The 11,652-nt window shown below is 35.6% G+C and overlaps 1 protein-coding gene and 1 long non-coding RNA gene across 2 annotated transcripts; both read left to right on the forward strand.

Moving 5' to 3' along the window:
* The first annotated feature begins 650 nt into the window (after positions 1-650).
* Positions 651-1,439, forward strand: LOC141714754 (uncharacterized). Its single transcript, XM_074518255.1, has one exon. The coding sequence runs from the start codon at positions 651-653 to the stop codon at positions 1,437-1,439; it is 789 nt and encodes a 262-aa protein (XP_074374356.1).
* A 6,097-nt stretch (positions 1,440-7,536) lies between these two features.
* LOC141710945 (uncharacterized) lies at positions 7,537-8,480 on the forward strand. Its single transcript, XR_012571148.1, has 3 exons — positions 7,537-7,571; positions 7,650-7,748; positions 8,047-8,480. It is a non-coding gene; the product is annotated as an uncharacterized LOC141710945 (long non-coding RNA).
* The last annotated feature ends 3,172 nt before the right edge of the window (positions 8,481-11,652 follow it).

The raw sequence follows: 11,652 nt of genomic DNA on the forward strand, positions 1-11,652 counted from the left end.
TGTTTTCTGGGGGTTGTTCATACATATTAGTGTGTTTTGGGGGGGTTTTTGGGGCTGCATTTGAACAGGTCTCAGATATGAACAAGTCTCTGCATTTCTTGTTTTGTATGATAGTCATTTCTCTGATATGAACAAGTCTCTGCATTCCTGATATGAACTATCTGTTACTTGTGTTGTATTATAGTAATTGTTTTGTATAATTATCCTTCTCACAGATACAAGTAACAGATAATTTTAATTTATTTATTTATAGGCTGAATTTGTTTCAATACTCAAGTTCTCACTGAGTTTTATTTATGTGAAGGAAATTTAACAATTGTCTGGGCTGTGAATGTTGGAATTATTGGTTTTTAATTATGTGATATTTTCAAATATCTTGGTTTAATTTGTTTTAATTATCTTGGTTTAATTTAGTCTAGTTTATATATTTAGTCTAGTTTTGTAATTAATTGGGTATATGTATAGGATCTTAGAGTAATGAATTAGTACTATAAATTATTAGGATATCAAGGTATTTACTCCTTTCTAAGTTTATATAATTAATCCCTACAGTAACCAACACAAATTTGATATGCCTTTTATTAAATAATTATAAATAGGTATGTGTTGGATTTTTAATATTTATAGTGGCTATCAGGTAGGGAAATTTGATGGATAAGACATGGATTTTGCAAGATAGGGATTCTTTAGCATTTGAAATGGGGGTGGAAAACTTCTTGATATATGCTGAAGAAAATTCTGAAGATCGTAACAAAATTCCTTGCCCTTGTGGACGATGCGCCAATTTTAAAAAATTCTCTATAAAAACAATCAGGGGCCATATCTATGACAATGGCTTTTGTCTAGGTTATGTGCATTGGGTTTGGCACGGGGAGACTGCTTCTACGGGTCCTAAATCTTCAAGTGCTAGTTGTCCACCTGAAGAGCAAGCTCCAGACCCACCTCCTGAGCAAGCCTCTGATGAAGCGTCAGAGCAAGATCAGGAGCATGTCGCTGCTTCGGAAACTGTTGATGTTTGTGAAGCGACATATAACTCGAGTCAATATGATAATGATTCATATCAGTTTAGGAGGTTCGTAGCCGATGCTGAGCAACCTCTATATGAGGGTAGTGACTGTACTAAGTTAGAGTCGATGTTGAAGTTGCATAACTGGAAATCTAGGTTTGGTATTACCGATAGTGCCTTCACTGACCTCCTTTCTTCTGTTGGGTCTCTACTTCCCAAAGATAATGTGTTACCTAGTAATGCATATGAAGCAAAAAAAACCCTCTCCAATTTAGGTCTAGAGTATATAAAGTTCCATTCATGTCCGAATGACTGTGTACTGTACAGGGGTGTACATGCTGATGCAACCAAGTGTCCTAAGTGTCGACTTTCTCGGTGGAAGTTGACAAAGAAAGGTGAAGAGAGGATTAATCTTCCAGCCAAAGTCATGTGATATTTTCCAATAATTCCTAGATTTAAACGTATGTTTAAATCTCCTTCCACCGCTAAACTAATTTGTTGGCATGCGCAACAGCGGACACAAGATGGTAAAATGCGACATCCAGCCGACTCTCCATTTTGGAAAAATATAGATTATAGGTGGCCATCCTTTGGTAGTGAACCGAGAAACCTTCGCTTGGCTTTATCGGCGGATGGTGTAAACCCGCACAATAATGGCCTATCTAATAGATATAGTTGTTGGCCAGTCATATTGGTGACTTACAATCTTCCTCCCTGGTTATGTATGAAAAGAAAATTTATGATGTTGTCGATATTGGTCCCTGGCCCGCATGAGCCTGGTAATAACATCGACATCTACTTACAACCGATGATTGATGATTTAAAAAAGCTTTGGAAGGAAGGGGAACCAAATATGTATGACGCGTATAAAAAATCATTTTTCACTTTAAAAGCAGTTTTAATGTGGACGATAAATGACTTCCCTGCTTACGCAAATTTATCTGGCTGCGTTAATAAGGGTTATAAGTGTTGTCCAGTTTGTGGAGATGACACCGTAGCTAAATTTTTGACTCATAGTAGGAAAATGTGCTACCAAGGGCATCGTCGATATTTGCCTCTACATCATCCTTATAGAAGGCAGAAGGCTGCTTTTAATGGACAACAAGAGTTTGGGCAGCCGCGTTGAACCCTATCCGGAGAAGAAGTGTTAGCAGAGCAAGAACAAATCAAATTTGAATTTGGGAAGAAAATGAAGAAGGCAAAGAAGGTTGAAAGTCCATGGAAGAAAAAGTCAGTATTTTTCGAGTTAGAATACTGGAAATTTCACCATGTTAGGCACTGTATTGATGTCATGCATGTCGAGAAGAATGTATGTGATAGTCTGATTGGCACATTACTAAATATGCGCCATAAGACAAAGGATAGTGCGGCAGCCCGTCGTGATATGATGGAAATAGGCGTTAGATCTGATTTGGCTCCCCAAGTAGGAGTAAAGAAAACCTATTTGCCTCCTTCTCCCTTTACTTTGTCAAAGGCATAAAAAAGGACTTTCTTGTCATCATTAATGTCGATGAAACTTCCATATGGACATGCATCGAACATAAAAAATTGTGTTTCCATGCCTGGTTTGAATATTTACGGGCTGAAATCACATGATTGCCACATTCTTCTCCAATAATTACTCTCGGTTGCAATACGCTGCGTTCTTCCGAAGCATGTTAGGGTCACAATTATTAGATTGTGTTTCTTTTTTAATGCTTTGTGCAACAAAGTAGTAGACGTGTCAAAACTGGATAAGCTGCAGTCAGATGTTATACTAACCTTGTGCGATCTAGAAAAGGTTTTCCATGCGTCATTTTTTGATGTAATGGTACATATAGTAGTCCACTTGGTCCAGGAACTACGCTTATGTGGACCAGTATTTTATAGGTGGATGTATGCGTTTGAACGGTTTAATAAAGTACTAAAGAGTTATGTTCGAAACCGTTATTATCCCAAAGGTTGTATGGCAGAGAGTTACCTTGGAGAAGAGTCCGTAGAATTCTGCACCGAGTTTCTTAGTCAGAATTACTCCACTGCCGGTCTTCCAAAGGACCAAGATAATAAGATATCAGGTCCATTATCTGCTGTGATAATAAAATCAGTGGAAGAGAAGGAGCGAGATGAAGCACATCTACATGTCCTTCTAAACAACGCTGAAGTGTTTCCATATATTCTGTGAGTTTATGCAGTTTATTGTTTTCAATTCCTCATTATCCAGTAATTAGTCTTGTAATGTGTCTTTAATATATCATTCCATATGCATTTTTCAGAATGCATAAGAAATATCTTGAAGAAATTCACCGAGGGAAAAGGAAAAGCTTACATTGGCTCATGAGAGAGCACAATCGGCTCTTTGCTGATTGGTTTCAAAACAAAGTCAGTGTTGTATTAGGTTCTTTGATCTGTAGTGTAATGACGACTATTAGCTATTTAGGATTTAAAATTTCTTATCATATCTGTAGGTGAATGATGAACTAAGGGAGAACAACAAAGGTGTTTCAGATACGATAAGATGGCTCACTGCCAAGCCATCATTTTCAGTACTAACTTATCAAGGTTATCTAGTGAATGGAGTGCGATATTTTACAAAGGAACGAGATGACATACGCGTTGTTCAAAACAGCGGGGTGTCTGTCATTGCTAAAGCGGTCCAGGTTTCTAGTGCCAAGGACTTGAACCCCGTAGAAAGTGATTTGACATTTTACGGTATCATACAAGAGATATGGGAATTAGACTACCATGCATTCAAAGCTCCCTTGTTCCTGTGTAAATGGGCAAGTAATGATAAAGGAATAAGGGTTGATGATCTTGGGTTCACACTTGTGGATTTTAGTCGACAAGGTCACAAAAAAGATAAATATGTTTCTGTTGACCAAGTCAAGCAAGTGTTTTACCTTGAAGATCCCGTTGATGCTACCTGGTCTATTGTTCTGTCCTCCACAACTCGAGACTACCAAGAATTGTATAATGAAGATGACTTAGGAGACACGATCATGGAACATCCCCCATTCTGCACTAAAATCCCCGCAACTGATGTCACTACTGATGATGTCGCTCATACTGCTAGACCTAATGTTGAGGGAATTTGGATTAAAAATACTGCTACTAAAACTCCTGCACCTAATGTCGTTACTGACTGATGATGTAGCTTTATGTAAAATATATATCTAAATGGGAATTTGAATGACTGAATGAACCATATATATTTGCCTTTAATTGTGTTATAATGTGTAAAATATATTGTTAATTTTTTTTTCTTTTGTTTTGTATTGTTATAATCATATAAGTAGTTCATCCATAATTACTGATTGATGGCATTATTTTTTCTTTAATTATTTTGCATTATTTAATTGTACTTCTATAAAATACTTTAGAGTTATTTCGGATGTGATTAATTACTGATTACAGTTTAGGTAAATTATTGTTCTTGTATAGTTGTATTCGTACTTGCTGATTTTACAATTTATTATTTATGCTTGACTGTAATTAATGACGGACTGAAAATATATTGTTCAACTGATGGCTTTATTATTCAATTTAATGCAGACTAAGGGAGCAAAATGGCAAAGAAGCAAAAAGCCAAGAAAGTAATTTTCGAAGAAAATGACAGGAAGAATAACTCTGAAAAGGTTGATGATGAGATTGTTCCTGATGTCAAAACTTCAGAGACTTGTAATGAAAAGTTGGTTCAAGTCCCTCCACAATATCAAACTCAAAGTAGTTGTGAAGAAACGATGACCACTTCTGAATCTGCAAAAAAAAGGCTAGGAGGTGCGCGTGGTGTTTCAGCTCTTCACAAAGTAGTGGTGAAGAAAGCTCGGGGAAAGAAATTTAAAGTTAGATACAATGATTTTGGAGTTCCCATCGGAAATACCAGGCCTACTTTACAGTCTTACATAGGAATGCTCGCAAGGACAATGATTCCAATCGACACTGAAAACTGGCCAAAAGTGGATTGTGATCTAAAAGCAAAATTATGGGATGATGTCCAGGTAAATTATATCCCTTGTTGACTTCTTCATTTTATTTAAATTGTGACTGTAAATTATGTGGCTAATTTATATTATGTGGCTCTTTAGGACACATTCAAAATTGCCCCAGAAAGTGAGAAGCTTGTGCTACAATCGGCAGGTGAAAAATAGAGGCAGTTTAAAGCTGATTTAACTGCAAAATATGTGATGCCATTTATTGGAAAAAAGAAGAAATTGATGAAGCCTCTGAAGAAGTATGCGTTTGTTGGTAAAGAACCTTGGAAGAAATTTGTTGCAGAGAGGACGAGCCCCAAATGGTTGGTATGAATATATTCTACTAATAAAATATACATGATTGCCATTTTACTTGCTAAATGATTAAATAGATTTTGGTTAAATAATATTTATTAATTTTTACTAATTTATTTTGGTGCAGGAACAACGTAAGTTACAGAGCAATAGAGTGGGTAAACGGAAATATCATCACCGCTTGTCAAGGAAGGGGTATATTGGTTTGCGAGAAGAAGAAGTAAGAACCATATCTATTTGGCTTTGTAATTCTAAGTTTTAAGGGAGTTTAAACATTTTCTCTTTTTTAACAGATAAAGAAAGGGAACTTAAAGCGGAAAGAGAAACCTGATCGTGCAATTTTTTGGTGGAAGGCTAGGATGCCAAAGAATCCTGATGAGCTTACTGAAGAGCAAGCGGAAATAATGCGAGAATTGTAAGTGATATTTTTAATACTGCATTCCCTTCAAAGATAATTGCGTCATAAATAATGCACTAATTGTTTGTATTTATTTTACAGGCTGAGTTACTTGAAATGAAGGAGAAGGGTGAATTTGTTCCACATGGAACAGAAGATGTGTTGACTACGGCACTTCAGACTCCTGAGCACGCAGGAAGGGTTCGAGGGGTTGGCGGCTTTGTCAGTCCAACAACATTCTTCAATTTGCCGAAAGCGAAAAAGACTAAAATTACCAAGGCAGAGTTGTTGGATCAGTTGGAAAGAAATCAGCGGGAGATGGCTGAACTTAAGGCCTTGGTTAATGCTTCGAATGGTCACTCTCCTATGTTCTCTGACAAATCAAGTTATCAAGTACCTGTTAATAAAGAGGGAGCTGCTGATAAGTGGAATGTTGAAGTTGCTGTTAAACCGCTGAGTGCCAAACAGTTGTTGGTAAATGATGAAGACTTTGTTGGTTTTGACCCCTCTCCTCCGAGCGGAAAGAAGGTAAAATATTATTAAGATCTACTAGATATATGCCTACAGACTTGGGATTTATGCAATAAAATTAAATTGATCCCTCACTATAATGTAGGGTCCACAGTCATGTGAGCTTGCATTGGATTGCATAGAGAACAAGGTTGCTTTTGGAACAGTTTTTGATGATCACGAAGAGATGAATGTTTCAGTACACGGAGTGCCTCTAAAGCCCGGACATGTTCGTGTGTCGGTTGACGGACACATCCAGCCAGAGGCGTCGGTTCCAGTGCCCATACCTGGTGAAATTGAGGTTGTATGCCAAGCAGTTGGCTCTCACGTAGCATGGCCTCGTGAATTGATCATCTACCCAACTGTGGCGGTATGCTATATAAAAATTATGTCAATATACTCTGAATTGATTGTTGCATTCTATAGTAGTTATGTTAATAATAACCGATTATTCTTGTTTTATTTAATTCTGTGTAGAAAAAGAAAAAGGAAGTGTTGCAGGGGCAGTCTAAGCGGAAAGATGAGTTGCAGAAACTTCAAGATGATTATAGAAAAATGAAGCTAAACAAGAATGTGCCAAAGCAGTACAAGGTGTTATACAAACATGCTGCAGTCTTCATGAAAGCCACTGGGGAGTCAATACCAATTCCGTGTGATTCGGACGTGTTTGGGACTGAGAAAATAATTTATATATTGCATGAAAATGTGAAAGCATTGTTGGAGTTCGATATGATTGGCCAAGCTGCAATATCTGCTTATATGGCGTAAGTTAATTTTTTATCGTTACATATTCAATATTCTTGTTTTATACGGATATTATAAGTAATGTAATTCACTCCCTGTTAGGCTCTTGCAAAGACTGATTAAGATTGAGAGGAAGAATGATGATGTGGTCTTATATGGATTTTTCGATCCACTAGCTACATTTACGTTGAACAAATCTTTTCATTCTTATTTTGTTAATCGGTTGAAAGAGAGTAGTCCCTATCGCATGTACTTCATGCCACATAATCATAAGTAAGTATTTTTAATTTAGACATGCTTTTACAAATTAATATATTTAGGTAGTTTTTTTAAAATTTCTGACTTGTGTTTTTCTTTTTTCTTTTTTATAAACATAGTTGCCACTGGATTTTGGTTGTGATTTGGGATGGCGACATTTATATTCTGAACCCTCTGCCACATCCAACACATTTTGATGAGTTAGAAAAATCATTAACAGAGTAATATATTTCTGTTAATTACTATATATAAATATATATATATATATAGTAAATATTCTCCCTTTTGAAAAATAATCATGTATATTATTGTTGTTCTGCAATGTAGAGCGATGAAATCCTACAATGTTCAAACTGGAAGGGGAAATAAAGCTCCTCAGATAAAGAATCTTCTTGTAAGTTTTTTGTATTTTTTTATCACTTTGTAATTTTAATTAATTTCTGGTGCTAATTCAGATTTTATATTGTAACAGGGATCTCCCAAACAACCAGGAGGGGTTGAATGTGGCTATGTTATAATGCGATACATGAAAGATATCATTGCTGATAAGGAGCTATCTTTTACTACCAAGGTATATATGCAAATCATTTCCGATAGATGGCATGTAGAATTTTTTTGTGTAGTTTTTCAGGACAGATAAATATGAGTGCCATTTTTATTATCAGTTTTTATTATTAGTGATTTCCAGATGGATCTTGTTTTTATTAGTGATAAGGAACTATCTGGTATATAGTTTTGGATTAACGAAGAAAATTACGGTTAAATATAGAAAAGGTCCTCTTCTGGTTAAATTATAAATAGTTGGTTCTGTTTATTTTTAATTATACATATGGCAATTCTGGTTGCTAATTTTTACATGTGTTTTATAGTGGGCAGCCAAAACTCGAAAGTCCTACACAAGGCAGGAGCTGGATGAGGTGCGGATGGAGGTGCTTGAATTTATCCAAGACAAGATGTAAAAATGATAAGTATCTATATATATAGCTTTCCTCTGAACTATGTGAATTGATATTGTGTTTGCTGGTGGTTGGTGGTTAATTAAGGGATGTTTGGTGACAATTACATCCATCATTCTGATTTATGTTTGGAATTGTCGAAATTTGACAAGTGGTACATATTAACTAGTCAAACATGTTTAGAATGTTGGATGTAATAACTAGAGAATTTGGGTTTTATTGTTTTTAGTTGGGATGTTTATTTTAGACTTGGAATGTAATGTCCGAATTGAGCTCTTGTTGGATTGAATGTTAGTAAATTTGGTATCAATGTATACCTCTATATTTTTACAAATTTGGTTGGATGTATTGCATATTGTTGGTATTTTTCTGGTTGAAAGTGCAATTGGTTCCCTGGGCTATTAATAGTACCAGGATGGCATATGCAATTTACAATACATATATTAACATCAATGGTAATTTAAAACCGATGTAAAAATGAACAAAAGACATCAGGTGAAACAATATTAAAAGAAAAAGAACTACAAAAACCAATGTCAAATAGTCATTTGACATCGGTTCTGTAAAAAAATCAATGTATTTTAAGCCAAATAACATCGAATTTTCAATAGCTGATGTCTTAAATTTTACAATATTAAAGATTAAACATCGGTTAGAAAAAAACACTGATGTTAAACAAAAGGATTTAACATCACCAAATGAACGAAACCGATGTCTAACCCATTATTTTACATCGGTTGATAAAAGTACCCGATGTCTGATGGACCATTTCACATCGGTCAGACAACATAACTGATGTCTGATCTAGATTTTCACATCGGTTTGTTTGAAAGATTTTTAAAAAAATATCTTTTAGAGCTTGTAGGTTTCATGTTTTAATGGATAATTACCCCATAATATACTCATATTCACCTAGAAATACTGTAATATAAGCTGAAATTTGTTGCAAAGACATCAGAATTATTCTTAAAACCGATGTATAGCACTGTAATAGACATCGGCTGTGAACCGATGTCAAAGCCTGATGACATTTAACATCACACGCGAAGATATCGGTTCAGTTTTTTTTAACATCGGTTCAGAACCGATGTCTGATCCCATATTTTTAGTAGTGTTTTGACAGGAATCACAAAGGCCATCAGGAGCAAATACTGATTTTGGCAAACCTCTCACAAGATCTTTCTTGAATAGTTCATTTATATTATTGAAATTTAAATGAGAGAGTTTCTTGTGCCAATTCCAGCTTTCTTCAATTGATGCTCTACTTAATAGACAGATTGCAGAACCATCAGTACTTGTTGAAAGCTTGGCTTCATAAATGTTATCATGTCTGTATCCTTTCAGAACAACTTTGCCTATAGATTTGCTTATAACTTCACAGTGTTCTTCAAAGAAATCCACATGATAACCTCTATCACAGATTTGACTAACACTCAGTAAATTGTGTTTAAGTCCTGAGACTAGAGCTACTTTTTCAATGATGACATTCCCCAGATTGATATTGCCATATCCCAAAGTTTTTCCCATGTTGTCATCTCCATAAGAAACACTTGGGCCAGCTTTCTCCACAAAGTCTGATAGCAGGGCTTTATTTCCAGTCATATGTCCTGAACATCCACCGTCCAGAACTAGGATGTTTTTCTTGTTACCCTGCAATCACAAAGACCACTAATGATTAGTTTTAAGGACCCAGACTTGCTTGAATCCTTTGGCCTTATTAAGTTTGTTAACATTTACAGCGGATTTAGCATCAGAATTTATGTTAACGGTTTTCTTATCAGCATTTACAGTATCAGACTTTGCATCAGAACTTACATTAGAAGGAATAATGCTAACTTTCTTTAAAGAAGGTTCTATTTGATAATAATCATTGTACAAACAATGATATTCCTTAAAAGTATAAATGGAATACCATAAACTACCACAATGAAAACAAGGATTTTGTGGCCTATATCTAACAGACTGACTCTTAACTCCTGACTTTAAAGGTAAGGAGTTTATGTTCTTATTTCTCCTGTAAAAAGAAGCCACATGGTTAGAATATCCACAGTTATAATATTTCTTTCTAGGAGCATTAGGAACAGGCTTATAATCATTACTTTTATTCACACCTTCCTTTCCATTCCTATTTTTCCTAGGTGACTTTACCTTGTTTACATTCTTAACATCTTTCAGCTTATGCTTAAGCTGCTTCTTTGTCATTAAGCCTATATTTACTTCAGTTGGCTTACCCTGTTTTGGTTTGTCAGAAGTTAATTTCTCTTTAACTTCTAATTTATCAATATCAGACTTTACAGCTTCAAACTTAACAGGATTTACCTTTGGCTTTTGTTTAACAACTATAGGCTCAAGCTCTACAGTTCCCTTATCATTCTTAACATCTCCATAACCTAAGCCCTCTTTCCAGTTTCTACTACTAAGAATATCCTGAGTTGCTTTACCAGAGTTAGTCCAAGTCTTGATAATCTCTCTTTCCTTTTCTAACTCAGTTTTTAGAGATTCATTCATTTTAAGTACTTCATCCCTAACATCGAAAGCATCATCTCTATCTTTCCGAGTTTGATGGAACATGACTAACTCTTTTTCTAAATAATCATTCTTCTTTTTACAAGCAAGATTTTTAGAAGTTAATCTTTCACATGTTAAATTTTGATCTCTATAACTAATGAACTTGGTTTTAAGATATCTTCTCAACTCATTAATATCATCAGTATGAAAGGCATAAGTAGTTTGAGATACCTTTAACTCAGCAGCATCAGAACTGCTATCAACATTTGCCATCAAGGCATAGTTCACCTCACTTTCAGAATCTGAAGTGTCTGTCCATCTTTTCTTCTTTGTGACAAGAGCCTTGCCTTTGTCACTCCTCACTTTCTTGCAATAAGGATATATGTGGCCTTTCTCACCACAGTTATAGCATTTGACATTTGTGTATTCTCCTCCGTCAGACTTTCCTCCTTTGCCTTCAGATTTTCTGAAACTCTTCTTATCAGAACTTGCACCTTTCCTGGAAGACTTCTTTCCCTTTCTGAATTTCCAGTATGCAATCCTTGTGATTCCTTTAACATAAGAGAACACAGGTTCATCATCTCTTCATCAGGATCCATCTCAAGTAAGCTTTCAGTTTCTGAGTCATCATCAGTATCAGAACTTGATGATTCAGTATCAGACTTTGTGATGAGAGCTTTTCCCTTGCCTTTCCTTGATGTAGCTGCTTTGGGGGATTCCTCCTCAGCCTTAAGAGCAACAGTCCTTGACTTTTTTCCATTCCTCTTGCTTCTTTGTTCCATCTCAAGTTCATGAGTCTTGAGCATCCCATAAATTTCATCAAGAGTTATTTCTTCAAGGGCATAGTTGTCTGTTATAGTGGTGGCCTTCAAATCCCAACATTCAGGAAGAGCTAATAGGAATTTAAGATTTGAATCTTCAAGATCATATTCCTTGTCAACTAGTGACAAATCATTCAAGAGTTTGACAAATCTGTCATACAAACCAGTTAATGACTCATCAGGCTTTGAG

The sequence above is a fragment of the Apium graveolens genome, chromosome 3, assembly GCF_009905375.1.
Source record: "Apium graveolens cultivar Ventura chromosome 3, ASM990537v1, whole genome shotgun sequence".
Lineage (NCBI taxonomy): Eukaryota > Viridiplantae > Streptophyta > Magnoliopsida > Apiales > Apiaceae > Apium > Apium graveolens.